This window comes from Vollenhovia emeryi, unplaced genomic scaffold (genome assembly GCF_000949405.1).
Source record: "Vollenhovia emeryi isolate VEMERY1.0 unplaced genomic scaffold, V.emery_V1.0 DF939169.1, whole genome shotgun sequence".
Classification (NCBI taxonomy): domain Eukaryota; kingdom Metazoa; phylum Arthropoda; class Insecta; order Hymenoptera; family Formicidae; genus Vollenhovia; species Vollenhovia emeryi.
This window is the reverse complement of record NW_011967197.1, coordinates 861171-874597: the sequence shown is the minus strand read 5'-3', so window position 1 is coordinate 874597 and position 13427 is coordinate 861171. Positions and strand designations below refer to the sequence as shown.

The 13427-nt window shown below is 42.3% G+C and overlaps 2 protein-coding genes across 6 annotated transcripts; one reads left to right on the top strand and one right to left on the bottom strand.

The window, feature by feature from the left end:
- Nucleotides 1–1490: 1490 nt before the first annotated feature.
- LOC105564010 (Meckel syndrome type 1 protein) lies at nt 1491–7655 on the bottom strand. 2 transcript variants are annotated; one of them, XM_012016074.1, is made up of 6 exons: nt 7579–7655; nt 7194–7486; nt 5580–5879; nt 4819–5227; nt 2040–2401; nt 1491–1936 (listed from the first exon to the last, which is right to left on the bottom strand). In XM_012016074.1, the coding sequence occupies exons 2-6, from the start codon at nt 7268–7270 to the stop codon at nt 1531–1533; spliced, it is 1554 nt and encodes a 517-aa protein (XP_011871464.1). In that variant the 5' UTR covers nt 7271–7486; nt 7579–7655; the 3' UTR covers nt 1491–1530. The 2 variants fall into 2 exon arrangements, with proteins under 2 accessions (XP_011871464.1, XP_011871463.1); XM_012016073.1 differs by having other exon boundaries at nt 7194–7649.
- On the top strand, nt 2888–13427 carry LOC105564011 (protein rhomboid). Of its 4 annotated transcripts, XM_012016078.1 has the most exons (6): nt 2890–3371; nt 9177–9255; nt 9843–10031; nt 10164–10276; nt 10451–10669; nt 10775–13427. In XM_012016078.1, the coding sequence occupies exons 1-6, from the start codon at nt 3319–3321 to the stop codon at nt 11283–11285; spliced, it is 1164 nt and encodes a 387-aa protein (XP_011871468.1). In that variant the 5' UTR covers nt 2890–3318; the 3' UTR covers nt 11286–13427. The 4 variants fall into 4 exon arrangements, with proteins under 4 accessions (XP_011871465.1, XP_011871468.1, XP_011871467.1 ...); XM_012016075.1 differs by having other exon boundaries at nt 2888–3371; nt 10164–10669; XM_012016077.1 differs by lacking the exon at nt 2890–3371 and adding an exon at nt 8412–8497 and having other exon boundaries at nt 10164–10669.

The following is a 13427-nucleotide window of genomic DNA, read 5'->3' as shown; positions in this document are numbered from 1 at the left end:
AGATAGTGCCACCTCCTTGCTGATCATGTTCTCCTGATACTTTCTCAGTTTTCGAGATTCTCGATTTTTGCGATTTGAAGTTTGCAATTCTTGGAATTTCAATTCTTGGAAATTTAGATAGTGCCACCTCTTTGACTGTCATGTTCTCCTGATACTTTGTCAGTTTCCAAGATTTTCGTTTTTCGCGATTTAAAGCTTGATTTTCTCGGAATTCCACTTCTCGGAAATGGTGGAAAATTCTTAGAATTTTATTATACATGGTGTCTCATTTTAAACGATCCACGCAATTGTCTCTAAAAATATGAAAGATACGGAAAAATGTTTCAAACAAAAGTTGTTTGGTTCGAAGGGGGATATAAGGTGGTACCATTGACTTGACCTTGTATAGTCATTTGAAGGTCACGTGAAGGTCACCTTCAATTTTTTAATGGAACAGCATACTGTTTATTATACCATATTATTCTACTAATCAATATGAACAACTGTTGTCTGAAACATTTCTATAACCACAGTGTAACCAGTAGGGGCACTCGTTCTTTTGTTTCACGTTCGCGCCGATCTGTATTGCGCATTCGACATGTTTTTATAATGTGATTGGTCATTATAAAAACATGTCGGATGCGCAGTACGGATCGGCGCGAACGTGAAACAAAAGAACGAGTGCCCCTACTGGTTATACTGTGGTTGCGGTAAGAACCCTTCTTTGACGAGTTTTGGAACGCCACTCGCTAAAGCGAGACCTCTTTTGGAATAGCTGCGAATTAGAGGGTTTCTCATTTGTCCAAAAGAGACACGGTAAAAAATGTTTCATTCACGAAATCTCTATCAACTACGTAAAAAAAAATTGAACATTATTCGCAATAATTATACACAGCGGATACAAAATGTAAAATTATTTCTCATGTCTGTTGCGTCTCATGTAATTACTTTGTACTTTGATTTACATTATAACATACGTACTACCTTAAATGTATCATATGCAGAGTTGAAAAGTTACTTTACAAAAGTATCTAGTTACAGTTACAGTTTTTTCGCTAAAAATGTAACTGGTTACAGTTACAAGTTACCCAAATTCTGAAAAGTAACGCGTTACAGTTATAGTTACTCAAAAAGTAACGAATCGTTACTTTGCAGTTACTTTCTTGCAAAGAAAATAAAAATGTCAAATCTGCGTTTAAATTATTAAGTATCGATAAAAGCGTTTATGTGCAAAGACAAGACCTAATGCAATCTGTAGAGGTTTAAAAAATATACAAAGTAACTATATAAATTAACAATATAAAATTAAACTATATAAATATTAATGTAACTATATAAATATATAAAGTAACTATTAAATTAGTTACTAGTTACCGAAAAAATGTAACTGAGTTAAGCTACAGTTACAGATGGAGAGAAAGTAACTGTAACTGTAACTTCGTTACAAGTAACGAGTTACTTTCCAACCCTGATCATATGTTTGTATAAAATTCAATCTTGACAAGCACTGCTTTCATCGATCAGTCTTTTAATTATTAGGATAATGTAACTCTACGAATTCATCGCTCTTATTCGTATCATGCGTTCTTTGGCCGCTTTAAATTGTTCAAGAACATTTTCAACGTTATTCACGAGCGTGTCGGTGCTCACTTTATCCGAGTCGTCTCTTTGATAATTGACACGCTTCGCGTGGCTACTACTCTGACATATTACATTTATATAAATTTTAATATCTCCGCTCGGTACGACTTTCAAGTTTGACTTGTCTAAAACTTTGCCCTCGTGGCTCATTGGAATGCCGCAATATGTTATATCCTCGAGCTCGTAAGAGCCACCGACAAAAAATCGTCTCAACGTGTCGATAAATGTTCCTTTCGCACGCCACGTGGAAACTGTTAATTCGTATCTACCAGGTGTCATCGGTACTGGCAATGCCGCGTAACCCTCTATTCGATACCTAAAACAGATTAATAGTTTAGATCACAATATTGCTGAGCAAGTAAAAAAATATTAAGTGGAATGTAAGGCGATTTTTGGCGATTGTTTGGTGTATATATTACCTGGTCCAACTGTCCAAAGATGCTGCGGAGAATAATAGACGAGGCCAGAATGATGGTGCATCGCCGCTTGATCGTTGAAATTCGTTCGATGGATACTGCAAGGATATATCCGTACAATAACTAAAATGCGCTGTTCTATTTTCTAAACGGCACTTCTGAGTTCTGCCGAACAATCTCTCTTTCTGTTTCGTGCTCCAACGCTGCGGCAAATCGACGAAATAGGTAACGAACAATCCGTCATAAGAGAAGCCATGAGCCGACGCAATGTCCAAGCTTATGAATAGCGTGGATAAATTTGCAGGTGGCAATTCTAACTCCTTGTATAACTCTATTTCCTTGTAAGCAAACTGCTGCTGTACCTCCTGCAACGAGGAAAATATATTAGTGTCGATATTTAATTAATCACTAATTAATGTTTTATTAGTTAACAGTTAATTAATTCAGTTAGGAATCGTTGAAGTTCATATTACAAAATAGATCCAACTTGTATATTTCTTTACTCATGTGATTATTTAAAAAAAATACAAATTTAGTAGACGAAATCTGTATATTAACTTCTCAATTGTATCAATTTCTATTTATAATGAGAGACGGAGACAGAGACAGAGAGATTATTTTTAATAACAAAAGATTGTCACGTGAGCAAATATTCGATGAATCGGCTTTCTTAAATTACAGAGCAAAAAGATAGTCACATCCGTGAATATCGTAACTATATCTCTAATGGCGCGCGAGATAAAATTCACTAATCTCCGCCGCTTTGCAGCGAAGTGCAGTGATAAAGCGTAGGCTACTACTGCCGTGGGACGGTGTGCGAAAGCCGTTTCTATGCTCGCGGATATATTCCTGCCCCACTGTGCACGTACAAACTGTATATACACACGTATAGGCTGATATCGCTGCTACGTACAGCAGCCTCATGGAGGAGAGCGTTCAAGAGGACAGTCGGAGGAACCATAGGATTCAGTCGATCGTAGCAAGTGCGGTGATCAACTACGAGCTCAACGGGCACGCGTTCACAAAGAGACACAGGCATACGCGCCCCTACCGTGATTATCATTAGTATACATGCCGATTAGCAAGAGTTCAGTCTCGCCGGCTGTTCCATCATGCCCGAGAGTACGACGAGGAGATCGATAGGCCGCAAGACCGTTGGGTGTGTCTTTGACGACCGGAAGAGGGAAAGAACATTGGTGAACTGACGGATTTTCCGTGAAGATGCCGTGATTCGCACCGAGAGCATCAGGGATTGTTACAGTGCACACACGACACGGCGATCATGTTCTATCACCAGCGAGCAATGCGTCAGATCTCGGAAATTTCCTACGTGGGGTACGTACACATTTTTCGTCTTCTTACTTTCGTTTTTCTTTTCTTTTACCGCCCTTACGAGGCGACCGGCAAGGGTTTTCGAGGGCGCGCTCGCGCAAGCTAACTTTTTCCTCTCCTGATATCGGATAGCGAACTGAACTCCTGATCGCCGTATCGCGACGGATTCGCCGTGCCTCTTCCGCCTGCAGGCGGTAATCGAACTTGGGAGCGAACGGATAAAAAGCGCACATCAAGTTGCTTCATCGCGCTCATCCAACTTGATAAACATTTGATATGTCGCCCGGCTCTCCACGTGCCGCGTCACGTTTGCCCGCACTTGACCGGACGTTACCGCATAATTGAAAACCGCTTCTACGAAAAACAAAGGCAACTGTTGGTATTTTCGAAGCGAAATAAACTTACGTGTACAGTACGGACATAAATTATTGTCTTTGTTCGATATTACGCGACTGATCTATTGCAACTGCAATAAATTTTTTTTCAATTGAACGTTGTGTCATGTACTAGCGCGATAATCCGACGACTCTTGCTAGCGTACAATTTTCTTACTTGTCGTATCAAGGTCGGATTTAAAATATAATAAAATGTATTTCTCTCCAAGATTTCTAAGGACAAAATGGTTCCCGATAGCGTCATTGTTGCGAGAAACCGTAATTATTTGCGCCACACATTGTCTCTTATTATAGTTCGCTTTTCGCAAAGTAATGATGACTAGCATCATGCTACATACAACTAAAACCGATATGGAGGTTTGTTGAGCAACATCATTCTCGAAGTAATGTATCTCTCATTCTCCTCGACTATTAACACAACTGTATGTTACTGTGTAACTTGAAACCATCGTCTAATACTGAATAAGCGAAATTTAATAATTTGACAAACTTAATTTATGCAAGATTATATTATAATATAAAAAAGCAACGCGCTTCTAATTTTCTCTCTCTCTCTCTCTCGCTTCGCTACTCAAATAATATAAAGGAAAGTCCTCAATTCTAATATGAGATAGTAGGTTTTCAAATTCAATCACGAATCTTTTTTCGCAACGATTACACAATCTAACAATCAATTTTCCATTAAACAGATTTCGCTCCAAGGGCAATAAGTTCAAGTACAAGCATATTGTAATATGAATTATTAACTAAATAATTATTCGCTAATAAGTTATAAATAGCCCCGTGTTACACAGACGTCTGGGAGAAGGAGAAAGAGAGGACGCGCGGAGGAAGTGGGAGAGAGAGAGAAATGAGTCAGAGCGGAAAGAATTATCGGGTATTACTGTAACTGCGTTGCGGGGGCAAATAAACGGACGTCGCTCGGGAATGCCGAGATTGGTCTTTCCACGAAAAGACCGTCCTTTTGATCGGCGTGCGCGCGCGCGCTGGCGCGATGACGCGAAAGTTTGGTATGCCGATCGTGTACCGTCCGTCGTAAATAGCCGCATACTTACACGCCGCGCGTCTTCGCGATGCTCCTGCAATTCCAGCGGCGTTCGCCCCTCGGAAACGTGCTCGACTCGATAATTAAACCTGACGCCGTAACCGTTGGCGACGCCGTAACGCCGCTCGTCGTCGATCGTGAAATCGGGGCTGACGGTCAGCAGTTTGCGCGCCTTGTCATATGTCACCGTGCAGAGCAGCGTCTCCGAGTCCGTCGACCCGACGCCCCCGGGCTCGTCCTTGCGCGAAAGATCGGCCATCACGTGCATGCTGGTGCGCTCGGTGTAGAGATAATGGCTCGATCGGATCTTGGTATCCGTCACTCTGTCGTCCACCACGTTCTTGTTGTACCGCTCGCGGAAGGACTTGCGGTTCCGCACGGCCGGCAACGCCGTCTCGTTCTTCGCGGACAAGTACGATCTGCGAGCGAGAATAAAAGCATTTAGAATTACCGAAAGCTACGTGGAATGATAAGAAACCGAAACCCACGCGTTCTGCAGCGTTTCTCGACACGCGACAACATTGAAAAGTACGAATCTGCTCTCGTACCTTCCTCGAGCTGAATGAAAAGGGAATTCCCGCGGAATCTTTTTGTTTCTGATAAGCGGAAATCATAATTTAGATTTATGTCCAATCTTATTTCTACCTTTAACTAATGACTTTATTTAAAAATTAAAAAAAAATGTTTTACTTTGAGAAAAAAATTATGCAGGAAACTCTTCACAATCGAGTAACACTCGCGCGGTATCTAACAGTTAAATTCGATCCCTGCCTGTAAGGCATCGTCAGGAGGTCGTCGTCGGCATAGTACGAGTCGTTTTCCGTGTACGAGTACAAACGTGCACCCTGCAGCTGCTCGTCGCGTATACGCCGGTGGTACTCCCGCTGGCAATCGGTCAGGCAATTCTTCTCGTCCGCATAGAAATCGATCTCGAACGGGCCGAACACCTTGTCCTGCCAGCTAAAAATACGGTCCTCCTCCTCCAAGAAGTTGGAGTCTCTGGTCTCGCCGCCCTCAGGCTCCTCGGCCAGCAACTCGGCCAGCGGGGACCTCTCCTGCGTGACTCGCACTCTGAAACAACAAATGAACGTCAACGAGATGAAATCTGGTGCAATTCGGCAAAGCTGGGCTCGCCAGATGCCCAAGATTCATTCCTCGCGGGAAAGAGATTCAACCGCTATTTTGTCTTCGCTATTTTTGCCCAGGCCGGCGATTGCGAATTAATTACGAGAGAATTGAGCTGAAAGCCGGTAAATGGCTTTACGTAATTCTTCTCGTGAAGGACTTTTAAAATTTTCTCGGTGCCGCAAGGAAGATAAACACGCGGCGGAGAGATATAAATATCTCGAATGTATCTCGTTAAATTGCCCAAGAGAATATTCTTCGGTTTTCAATTTCTCACATTTCCGATACATTTTTCACGCAAATGACATTCGATAATATAATTGAATATAAACCTACGAGTTTAACACTTTCCGTCGTTCGCCACGAGGACGATAGCGACGAAACTTGACGAAGTTCCTTCGAGAAATAACGAATTAATTCGGGAAAAACGCAGAAATCTCATTATCTCGAAACAAAAGATATAATCACTGACGCGAATGTCAATGGCGATGCATGAAGAAAAGGTGTCTGGCGTACACACACACGGGCTAGTTACATAATGTCTCGACGTCGTAGGTTTACATTATCGCATTGCACAAGTACGCTCACTCTCTCTCTCTTCTTCGTTCTCAACCTTCGCGTCTTCGGTTAATTTTCACGGAGTCGGGAATGCGGAAATGTCTGCAATGTGAAAATTAATTCAACATCCGCAACGCAAAGACAATTGTGGCTTTTTTCCACCGGCATGCAAAGAGCCTCGTGTCACTCGGCTGTTTTTTTTTGTTGGTAAAAACTTACTGGGAATGTAAACCACCTCGTAATCTCCCATGTGTCAAAATCACGTTTAAATAGCCGAACGATAAGCGCTTCTTCTTTTAATCGATTACATAAACCTACTCTCGGATGCAGGCCTAATGGATCCACGCCGATAAACAGAGAGTCAATATATCACAGCCGCCTCCTAGCCTTCGGAAGTCCCCCGCTGATTTAGCGCCGTAAGAAGTGTATATTCATATTGCAGAAAATTCCGCGGACGCAATTGCGATTTTGTTTTCTTTACTATCGCGTTCAATTTCCAACTCCGTAGAGATTTCCAATTGAAGCTTCGGTCTGATCTGGTCTGATCCAATTCAAGTAATTATAAATACACGTCGCGTCTACGAAAGAACAGGACATGAGGCACAATTTAACGCAGAGAAAGAGAGAGAGAGAGAGAGAGAGAGACCTTTCTCACGTAATCGAATTAAGTCACGCAAAAGTTGAAATCAACGGAAGACACACCTTATCTTCAGGTTGCGTATCGGTTCGTTCACTCTGTAGCTCGCCGCTATTCTCATTCTCTCCCTGCCGCACGCCATTTCTCAGATCGCCGCGCGACAGGCCCCGAATTCCGATTGTTGTTAGAGAAACGGAATTGCGTAACTGGCTCGACGATCTCTCGGGGGTGGGCTTGTTTGTTGATCCGCGACGTCGCCAGGCAACCCTCGCCCTCGGCTCTGCCGGCATCGCTCGCGCGGCACGTGGGGCATCGTCATCGCGAAATTCGAGCGGTTCTAGCCGCCGCGCGGCTTATACTTGGCGCGAGAAAGAAGAAAATATACTCGTTAGAGCTGACTTGGAAAAATATCACCGTTGACATGAAAAATATACTCGGAGTCGCATTTACATGAACAATACATGAACATAATCGTGACAGGCATATTCCTTATTATATTAAGAGAGTCTCTCTCTCTCTCTCTCTCTCTCTCTCTCTCTCTCTCTCTCTCTCTCTCTCTCTATAGATTTCTTTTAATAGCTTCATTAGCAAGTTTCCAATGAGTCAGAGCGATGCGCTATGTCGATGAGTATCTTGGTAAACGATCGATGTCGCGACTTCTCGTGATTAGGCGTATTCCCCGGCGGGCGACGTAACAACTTGAACGTGCGTTGCATCGCGAAACCTTGAATTGTCTAGCGTATATCCTGTATCTGCGAAAAAAAATGCCAAGCGGTCAGAATAAAGCAAAAATCTCTGTCTCTCTCTCTCTCTATCTCTCTCTTCCCAATCCGAGGCATTGTCCACGCGTCCCGCCCAGCATACCCACATATTACTAACAATAAGAAAAGAACGCCGAGCGGTCAGGTCGAAAAAAAGAAGCCACCCGACTATTCTCCATTCATCCCGTACGATCGAGACGAAGGAAGAAGGAAGGAGAAAGCCATTCGCGTACCGGCCGAGAAGGAAAGCTCTTGGTCAGAGGAAGCCCGCGAAAGAAACGAGAGAGAGAAAAAAGTAGGCCGATTAACCTGGCGGTGGACTTCGCCAGCGAGCGTCCACTTTTCGCCGAATGTCCTCGCGGCTCGGCAGGAAGACGCGGCCGTTCGAAACGGGTACCGTTAGCTCCCGCTCGCTCACTCGCTCGCTCTCCGACACCTGCCTCAGCGTGGAAAGCCCGATCCCGGGGGGAGGGAGAGAGAGAGAGGAATAGCGAGGCGGTAAAGGTCAGTGGCGCGTCTCCCCCTCAAGGTTTCCCAGGGACACACGCGCCGCGTCGCGTCGCTCGGCCCCGGCCATTCGCAGCCTGCTCCGAATCTCGAAGGTTAGGGTATGTATGCTGGGCGCGCACGTTGCGTACATATGCGTACGTAGAATTCGGCGATAGCGCCCGCGCGCCGTGGTGGACGCGGCCCGCGGCCAACAGGTGGAACGGCGGCATGGTCTCCGCGACGTCCGTGACGTCACCGGCGGGACGCGGCGCGTCCCTATTGACTGCTCAACGCCGGCGTATCTGCGCGAGATAAGGGAAGATGTGTCACCGCGCGGTGTGTTATCGGGGCCCCCCGAGTGACCGCTCGATACGCGAGAAATAATGCCACGGGCGGCGCAGGTGCGTGCGGGTGAAACGTACTCGCGTCCCGTCCGTCTCATTCACCAGAGTGACCCCGGGTCGTCCTCGCCCTTGCCTCGCGCGAAGCTGCCCCGTGCACGTCGAACGCGCCTCCGTTTCCGGCTTGTCACAGGTAAACCGCGTTCCCTGCGCCCCACGCTCGCTCCTCGCGAGACACGGCCCTCCGGGTGGCCGACCAGCCTCCAACAGGGGCTCCGGCTCTCCCGAGATCTCGCCTACGCGGGTCTCGTACCGTTAGTAAGTCAACGCCCGACAGAGAGCCCGGATGAGCGAGAGATCTGCCGTGCCATCCCTTAGCTTTAAGATCTGCAAGTGAGGCTTACCAAGCTCGTACAATGTCGCGTACTGACGCCTATCTCTCATGTTTACTTTGCAGAGGTTTCAAATTGATAAGGATGTCGACTAGTCGAGAGGGCGAGACTGCGGTGACCATCCCACTGCAGTACAATGAAGCTGTAAGTGCTATATCATGTTTGTGCTATCGGAAATCGATGGTACAGAGGCATTATTTTCTTAGTGCTTTCATGCTTTGCTTTTTTTTTTCAAGAGATAGAAGGACTTGTTTAAAAACATGCAAGATTCACACCTCGCTTCAATTGCATATTATTGTCAAACTGTATAAAATGGCGCAACTGGAAATAATATGTTAAAATAACGATTGTACATCCTACTTTTGCTCGTAGGATACGTCGGCCGTGACTTTGAATATTTGTTATCGCTAAACAATCGCGCGTCAACTATTTCTTTTGATAAAATATGTCCATTAGCTATTGAAGCTTTTCCGTGATTGCTCATTTTCGTTGGAGAGCAAGCCTAGTTTCCCTCACAAATGACTCATACGTGCATTGATAAGTTAAAGTGTCTGATTCATTTGTAAGGAAAGGTATATGCATTCAGGAAACTGCACGCGATACATTATTGCTGGCAACATATGGCAGCGTCACGGCCTGAGAAATCGTCCTGAAAATACATACAATACTTGCTAGACTATTTCGCACTTGTGCCAAAACGACGTTATATTGAATTATCCTTTATTTCGCAGCATTGGAAAGCCATTTTTGAGAAGTACGATCTCGACGGAGATGGAAAAATATCACTGCAAGAACTGAAAGCAATGATACGCGGGCCAGATTTTTCCAAGGACATCCCTGTCGGGGTGGTCCGCACGATAATGCACAAGGCAGATCTGGATGAATCTGGTTACCTAGAATATCCAGAATTTATAGCAATGGTTAGTTAAGGGATTTTGCCATTTTTGTTTTACATATAGAAATTATACTTGTTTCTTCGGTGTTTCGTCGGTGAAATATTTCGGGGATTCCCAATTGTCGATAGTTGACGTCGATCTGTTTCTTACTTTCAGATCCATAGAAAGGACATGCAGGGTATATTCGGACATATCGTGCAACGATACGTGCACTCTGTAATACCTCAGCGACCAACCCGCGCGATAAGGCAAACTTCCATGGGCTCGAGGTATTATCCCCAACGACAAATCAGTATTCGAATGCATGCACCACCTTCTCCTCCTCCTTCGAGCTTTGGTGACTCTCCCCAGGCCGCTATGATTAGTAAAAGATGCCGTTCTGCACGTTTTAACGCTCTACAGCAACAAACCAGTACAATAACGGAATCTTCTCTGTACTCTAGCGACTATCCAGATGGACTGTACGAAGAAGAGTACAGTTGTCGACCGCCGGCTGTAGCAATGATAATCATATCGATAATAGAAATCATTTTGTTCATGTATGATGTGATTAAGCACAAATCTCTTTCTGTAGAAGGCCCAGCGGCTACATTATTTATTTATAATCCGCACAAGAGGTACCAAGCCTGGCGGTATCTAACATACATGTTTGTACACGTCGGGTACGTATAACGAGTCTGTTGTACAACTCGTGTACTTCCGTAAGATATATATTGCGAATCGAGAATGTGTATTTTAATCCCTTGAATTTCTTTTGTATTCGACAGGGTTTTCCATTTGGTCGTTAATCTCCTGGTACAAATTATGCTGGGCATTCCACTGGAGATGGTTCACAAATGGTGGAGAGTATTGATAATATACATAGCCGGAGTACTGGCCGGTTCCCTCGGCACGTCCGTTTCAGACCCTACGGTTTACCTAGCCGGCGCATCGGGTGGCGTGTATGCGTTAATTACTGCACATGTAGCCACCATCATAATGAACTGGTCGCAAATGGAATTTGCCGTGCTGCAGCTGTTAGTGTTTCTCGTTATCACGAGCGTCGACGTTGGGCAAGCAGTGTACAATCGTTACGTGCTCGATACCAACGACCAGATCGGCTACGTGGCCCACTTGGCTGGCGCTATAGCAGGCCTGCTAGTGGGCATAAATATTCTTCGAAATCTCGAGGTACAAACTTGGGAGAAAGTTATTTGGTGGGCCAGCATGGTTACTTACACGAGTCTTATGACCGCAGCTATTTTGTGGAATATATTGTATCCCTCGTATTACGAATGATGATATTTGAACCGATGAAATTTATCTCATTCGAGTTATTTAACGACACACAGACGCGTTGATAGAGACAGGTGTATTATTACTGAAAAAGAGATAACTTGCCTTAAAATTGTAGGTATTTGTATAAATTTGCTATATATTTTTTATATGTTAGATGACGTAAGGTATACCCGTTCATTATTTTATATTAATATAAATTGGTTATATTAATATAAAACAAGATTGTTAGAATCGAACAAAGTAGCTTATATTTTCGTATAAGCTTTATCGCGGAGAGATAGAACTAGGATTTGTAAGAAGAATATATTAAATAACTTTAAACGCAGTATTTTTTAAGTACACGTTTTCGAGAGCAAATGGTAGAACAACAGACTCTGTGATACTTTTGCTACATGTATTAAGTGTATGCAATTATTTGCAAACTTGACAAATTGAATGACGACATCGAAGCTCTGCTGCGCGGAATATTAATAGTTCTATTTTAGATCTATTATCTCATTATTTGAGAAGGCACAGAAAAACTACCTCCATCCAGTATGTACAATCCATTGCGCACATAAAAGGTCAATTAATATTTTCATTAATACTTTACGCATTATACAAATACGCTTCATCTTCAATAATAACACACGGAATCTAAAATTAAAACAACTGCAACGTGCCGAGTTGCTAATAAAATATATGTGTTTTTTCATCAAATGTAGAGATGCCTTATGATTAAAGTAAGACGAGACAAGAGAAGATTGTCCTCTCAGACGCTTATTAAACGAAATAATGTATATAACTGTATGTGTTCCACAATTCAGAGATGTGAATACGATACAAAATTGCGTTCAACAAACTAAGCAATTTCCTCTTTCATTGCAATAGCTATAATGTATAATATAAATTGGCAGTTGTATTGTCAATTGTATATTTTATTGTAGACTTAACGTTGTTATACTCACAGATATAAAATAGTACATGAGTTTTTGGAAAAATTATTTATTTTATCTTAAATTCATGAATAATATACTGAGCATATGGTTTATTTCATGTACCTGACTTGCACGGATATATTAATATATTAAACGATTACTATCGCGAATACGTAACGTGAAAGGAAAAAAAACAGAGTCAGCTTTGTAATATGTGTTCACAATATAAATACTGATAACAAAATATTGCTCTAACATATGTATTTGAACAAAGGATATATCTGTGAATAAGTTGTTCTGGAAGATGTTAACTATAAAGTATTAATCTTTCGTTGGATGCAATAGGCATTGCAGTGCCACTATCGACTATAGTAGCTCTAATTTAAATAGTAATATCTACAAGAATAACTTTAGAAATGTTTTAAGATTTTTTTATTTTACTTGATCAAGACAGGGCAGCCGTCTGTATCTTTTGTTTGGAAAGAACTGTTTTTATTATTCGTAAAGTGAAATGTAAGGCTGCTATTATAAGTTTAGAATGCTTAAAAATAAAGAGATATGAATTGTAATTAAATAATTTTTAATAATATTATGAATGTTCACATTTGCATATTTACATAGTTTACATTAGTAACTATTATACAAGATGATTCTTAATTATATATCGATACTTCAGGCGATCTAAAGTCCAAAGCAAGAAAATAAAAGAACGTCACGAACACCCTCTTGAACTAGTATTGTTAAGATAATCGGAAGATAAGCAAATGTTCCGATTTAACTTACCTGATTTTTGTAATTGTACCCGCTTTTCCCAAGTGTCCCGGATATTATTTATTATACTCGATAACAAAGTCGATGACAGAATTCCCACAAACAAATTGGTTCTGTAAAATGGAAGTAGCCTTCAACAACGATAATACCGAAAATTTTATCTCCGCTTCTCATCTATTGATGCAATACGTATGTATTGTATAAGTGCCTTGGACGTACTCCTTATTGTACAATATTTTTATGTGTAAGAGTACTGGGTATGACCTTTAATCGCGAAGAGAAGAGCGTGCCTCATTTTTATGCACGTTAAATATAGATTTATCGTATATAGTATTTTATAACCGATTTAAACGAAACGTTTGTTATTGTTCAACGGAGCGACGAGAATGTCCGTAATGTATGTATATTTTGTATACGCTTTATATAAAACAAAATAAAGCGATCGAAAAAGAAA

What these genes read in the sequence shown, in the direction of transcription:
- LOC105564011 (XM_012016075.1), top strand. Translation starts at nt 3,319, where the DNA reads ATGTTCTATCACCAGCGAGCAATGCGTCAGATCTCGGAAATTTCCTAC. An exon ending in CACTGCAGTACAATGAAGCT is followed by an intron (nt 9,256 to 9,842) that starts GTAAGTGCTATA and finishes TTTATTTCGCAG; the next exon opens with CATTGGAAAGCCATTTTTGA. An exon ending in ATCCAGAATTTATAGCAATG is followed by an intron (nt 10,032 to 10,163) that starts GTTAGTTAAGGG and finishes TCTTACTTTCAG; the next exon opens with ATCCATAGAAAGGACATGCA.
- LOC105564010 (XM_012016074.1), bottom strand. Translation starts at nt 7,270, where the DNA reads ATGGCGTGCGGCAGGGAGAGAATGAGAATAGCGGCGAGCTACAGAGTG. An exon ending in CTCCTGACGATGCCTTACAG is followed by an intron (nt 5,228 to 5,579) that starts GCAGGGATCGAA and finishes TCTCGCTCGCAG; the next exon opens with ATCGTACTTGTCCGCGAAGA. An exon ending in TCTTTGGACAGTTGGACCAG is followed by an intron (nt 1,937 to 2,039) that starts GTAATATATACA and finishes AATCTGTTTTAG; the next exon opens with GTATCGAATAGAGGGTTACG.